Source organism: Argiope bruennichi, chromosome 1 (assembly GCF_947563725.1).
Source record: "Argiope bruennichi chromosome 1, qqArgBrue1.1, whole genome shotgun sequence".
Lineage (NCBI taxonomy): Eukaryota > Metazoa > Arthropoda > Arachnida > Araneae > Araneidae > Argiope > Argiope bruennichi.
In genome coordinates, this window is record NC_079151.1 from 23944432 (window position 1) to 23949707 (window position 5276).

General features: G+C 26.3%; 1 protein-coding gene across 1 annotated transcript; it reads left to right on the forward strand.

Moving 5' to 3' along the window:
* Positions 1 to 355: 355 nt before the first annotated feature.
* LOC129968220 (latartoxin-1b-like) lies at positions 356 to 4659 on the forward strand. Its single transcript, XM_056082077.1, has 4 exons — positions 356 to 493; positions 1972 to 2043; positions 2871 to 2904; positions 4125 to 4659. The coding sequence occupies exons 2-4, from the start codon at positions 1977 to 1979 to the stop codon at positions 4327 to 4329; spliced, it is 306 nt and encodes a 101-aa protein (XP_055938052.1). The 5' UTR covers positions 356 to 493; positions 1972 to 1976; the 3' UTR covers positions 4330 to 4659.
* The last annotated feature ends 617 nt before the right edge of the window (positions 4660 to 5276 follow it).

The window sequence follows — 5276 nt, forward strand, 5'->3', positions numbered from 1 at the left end:
TAATTTTAAAGCGTTCCAATATATAATTATTTTGCTTGTTTGTTTTTTTCCTTCCTCAATATAATTGAAACATTAATAGAGCGAACTAGTATGTTCCATGGCTTATAATGTACCATCTGTGTTTCTTCTTTCATCTATAACATATTATGTAAGCATGTGAGCCACCTGAAAATCCCAGATGTGCTATTATTATGTCAAAGAAAATTTACATTTCTTACGATCATCGTCAGATAGATACAATTTCCTTTGATATTACATAAGCCTTCCATCAATCTTATTTTATTTAGTTACAGATTTTTATATTTATGCATTGACATATGAATGAGTTTAAATATTTTTATCATCTCATTAATCATATATATAAAGAGATAGAAACGATAACTGATATAGCTTGTATTTCGAAGTATTTTGATATATATCAACGATATATTGTAAGGTGATTATTGTTTTTGTTGGCAACAGCACATAATAAAATAGCACAGTATTTTTTTATGTAAGTATTGATAATTTTTAATGGAATAATTTATTCGAAAATGCTTTTTGATTTTTTTCTATGCTCAAAGACGTAGTTAAAATTATAATTATTTTTACCTGTAAAGGAATGGATGTTTATTTATGTTTATAAAGGATGTCATTTGTATATATGTTGCCTATGAAATTAACTGTTGTAGTTTTTGTAAAATTAAGTAAATGAGCTTTTGAAATTTCAGTAATGCGATTTGGTCAGCAAGACCATTCTTCAGAAATAAGGGGAGAACCAATACATGGTTGAGAAGTTAACAGATGCATAAGCATATTCTAGTTCCTACGAGAGACATATAAATTGTCGTGGGATACAAGGGACGTATACGTATTGGGGTCGAGGCTTCTCCACGCTGATAACGAAATGTACCTCTCGTCTTTGCCATTGACGATTCTGAGAAAATTTTAATTTTGTTAACATGTGTACCAGTGCAATTGTCATGATAACTATCATTCTGATTATCTTGGATATTTTAAACAAGAGAGAGCAGCTTTTTATGACCGTAGGTGGTTTCAAAATAGGAGTCTTAATTTGCATTCATTTATATAGAAAAGAAAAATCACATGATTTTATAGACTTTGTTTACAATATACGTGTGTTTATATTTCCCATCCTCTTAAAATGTGTACATTTGAGGCATCTTCCTAATTATTCATATAATTGAGGCTTATTTTATTTAACTTCTTTTATCCTTTATCTAAATTATTGAAATCCATAGTAATTTATGGCAAATGAATCTATTCAGCAATATTTCTTTAATTATTAATTATTTTCATTAAATATGGGTGACGCAAAGCATTTTAATTCGAAACCATATTTCCATTATTAATCAACAGACATTCAAATTTGTTTAATTGTTCAATTATTAGACATTTTGATACATTTATCGCTTTGCCATCATATGGTTATCTTAGATTTTAATATAAACCCAAATAAAATTTGTTTCTTTAAATTAGTTGTTCCATAATATCAAAATTAATGAAACCATTGTAATTATGTGCATGAGAGAGAAGGTCATTGAATTTTGGAAAAAGGCTGAAAACCCACAATTCTAAATTTTAAACAAAGAAAAGCCGTCTAGACATTCTAAGAAATTTATATGATATACTGAAAATAATTTTGATAAATGCTGGAAATTACATCTTCTTTCCCTTACTTTTACTAGCTGTAAAATATCGCATGAAACGGCACCGTTATATGCTGGAAAAAATTGACCGATATCCATATAGTAAATAATATTTATGTTGACCAAGATCGCATAATTTTAAACTATTACAATCCAATATTATAACTAAAAACATATAGGAGAAACGCATACGAATTTTCCATATATATATATATATATATATATATATATTTATTTAATATTCTGAATTGTTTGAATTTTTAAAAGATAATTTATATATCTTCTTGGTATTTTGTAACAAATTTGGTATTTTTCTTTCCAGAAATAATGAAGTCCTGCATTTTAATTCTTCTCTGTACTATAGGAGTAATTTACGCTTCTGAAGTGATTCATGGTAAACTAATTTCAAATTAATTATATAAAAATAATGTAAACTTGAAATATAAACCTCAATATTTGCCAATTTTCAAATTTAAAAACAAACAAACATTGAAATTAATTACATTACTCTCAATATTTATGCTGTATATTAGTATTATAATATATTAATTTTTCCAGAAGCAAACAATAAAAGACATTTCACCCAGAGTTTTTATCAAAACCCAATTAAATTAAAATTTTATCATGAAAAAAATATTATATAATGTTTACACATTTCTTATTGTGGAAAAGATAGTGGAATGCTGGTAGACTTATTTATTAACAATATTAAGGATCTCTTATCCTGTTTTTACAAGAATTAATATTTTGTTTGAATCGAAAAATATATTAAAAAAGGAAACGTTTGTGAGTAAGCCAATTTTTGGTTCAAAATTAAGTGGTAAAATATTGAATGCTAGTAAAATTCGCAAAATATTGACTTCAACGTATCTCTTCAATATTAGCTGCAATTACATCAAGCTTAAAAAAATAACTTGCATCTTTGGTTAAGAAATAAATAATTTCACTATTTATTCTGTAAATTTTTTTCTATAAAATATTTTAGTATAATTGATTGAATAATGAAATTCAGCATGTATAAAGGAACAGAGATTACGCTAGTTTAATTGTAATAGCTGATTTTTTTAATCCTGTTGTGGCCTAATTTTAGAAGAAAAAATGTATTTATTAATAAACTATCTACATAACATTATTGTACAAAAATGCATTTTATAAATATAAAGTTCATTATAGTATATGTTTTTCTGTACATTAATATGAGCAATGTATTTATAATTTCAGCATCCCTGGAAGCGCAATTCGATGAAAGTCAAAGGTATGCCATTTAAAAAAAATATTTCTCTTTAAAAGTAACTTTCTGCATTTTTTAATTTAATTAGTTAGATTAATTTTATATCACCGAAGCGATTATTCTTTGTCTGAAGATTAAATTTTAAAAAGCAAGAAAATACATATTATTATAAATAACTTAGTTTCTCTGATCAAAAAATAAATGTTAACTCAACGATAAATCCTATAAAATATTTTTAAGGTACTAAAATAAATATAAATTCCTAGATAAATATTTTTATAATTTGCTTTTTATTTTTAATATCTCACTTAAAAAATATTTGTAATGCATAAGAAGCAAATTATAAATATAAAGCTGTTGTTTAATTAGAAAAATAATAAAACATATTGTTTTCTATTTTGCAGCAAAATGAATTATGCTATATTTTATGCAACTACAGAAATTCAGGAAAAATATAAATTTAGTTCATTTAAATTCTAACTAAATAATTTTTACATCACGGTATACAATATACTTCCAATACAAAGGAAGTTTACACCGGGTAAAAGGATATAGAGTTAATATTTAAGTGGGTAGGAGATACCATGAGAAAGCATACATTATACATACACTTGCCTACATTTTACATTGACTTTCTAAATATCTCATCACTTATAACAAGATGTACCTGCTTTCCAGGCCATCATGCATGAGATGACCGTAATAGGGTATATTCCGTATGATTCGTTTTTCGTCTTTCGTCTTTAATTTTCTGTGACTTTCCGATTTTTTTTTATATATATATTCGCCATGGGTCTAGTAAGGTGGGAGGATGTAATATTTCTGTATAAATAATCCTCTTTTGAGCGTCATTTATTTTCTATATATTATAAAAATCCAGTCAAATCTGATAAGGGGATGAATGAAGTCTAATTTTGAGGTAAATAAGATAAGTAATGATTATTAGGTTAAATAAAAATCTAACCTTGTTTCATTTCACTTATTGTTTTAAATTAATTAATAATGTAATTAGATGTTGATGCATTACTAAAAATATCGTGCTTTTTTAGAAATTTAGGGAACATATCTCGGGTACATATCAATATCTATAGGTTTATTTTTATCTATAATGTCTACTGGTTTATTTCAATTAAAAAAATAAACATACATAAATTACCAATGGATGCCTGATAAGGATACGTCCTGTATATGTTAAAGTAAATATGATGCAATAACTTTATATGCATTTTTCAAATATTTTTCAGAGAGGACTGCGTTCCTTTAGAAGGTGAATGTACTAACAACAGAAAAGGATGCTGCCCAAGCACAGGATATTCAGAGATAGGCTGCCAATGCTACGTACTAAAGAAAGACAAGAAAAGGTACAATACTGTAGGACCCGCCACTACAAAGTGCTGGTGTGAGCGTACAGGATACTGGTGGGAAAAAGTTGCTGACAGTTTGGGTTAAAGATTTCCTGGTTATAAACGAAAGCTCAAATACAAGAATTTTATGAAGAAGCACCATTGCTGAACATTATTATTCATTTCTTATATATAAATTGATGCTTTTTTGGAAGTAACTAATTTGAAATCTCTACAAACCTCTCTTCTGACACACAAATTTAATGATTAAGATTAATTTTAAGAAACAAATTTAATTCATTGATTTTGTAAAGAATGTGTCAATATCAAGCAAGATAATATTAATAATTTTTTGTCCATGAAGTTTGTATTTAGCAAGTTTTGTGTAAAAAAAGAAATGCATTAATTGTCTTAGTAAAAAAGACTTATAAATCTTTATCTCCATTTCATACAATCAATAACAAGCACCATATGTAAAATATGAGTTTAGTGTCTATAATGAAATCTACAGAGTTAGCTATATTTTTCTGAGACAAGGATTTATTCAAAGAAAATCCTTTATTTCCAATTATTGCAATTAATATTGTATAATATATTTTATTTGAATTTTTCTGTATATCAGTATGATCTTTAATAAAACCATTGTAATTTCATATAATCGTTCTCACAACAGTTAAGGTAATGCGACACAAAATGCAGATTTAATAATCATTAATGGAAATATGAAAAAAAATATACCGCTTATATAGCAAATTAGGAAAAAATTTAATCAAACTAAATAATTGTAATTGACATAATAGACGTTTATTTTGTTCGTAACTGCAAAAGCAAAAGATTGCATTGGCAAAAGATTCATAAATGTGCATGCCAAAACACTGAACAGTAACTAGCAACGAGACCACGCAGAATATTTATAGTTAATCTCATCGAAATCGGAAAAAAATGATTTATATCTTCTAAATTAATTAATTTCTATCCTAAGACTCGTGTTTGTGTAAATAGTACTTTAGTGAAAAATATCAGCCGAAGACATCGTTTTTGTTTCTGTGGTAA

Bases quoted from the DNA above. Each gene is read 5' to 3' on its own strand.
- LOC129968220 (XM_056082077.1), top strand. From the start codon at position 1,977: ATGAAGTCCTGCATTTTAATTCTTCTCTGTACTATAGGAGTAATTTAC. The intron at 2,044-2,870 runs GTAAACTAATTT...TTATAATTTCAG, and splicing joins CGCTTCTGAAGTGATTCATG to CATCCCTGGAAGCGCAATTC. The intron at 2,905-4,124 runs GTATGCCATTTA...AATATTTTTCAG, and splicing joins CAATTCGATGAAAGTCAAAG to AGAGGACTGCGTTCCTTTAG.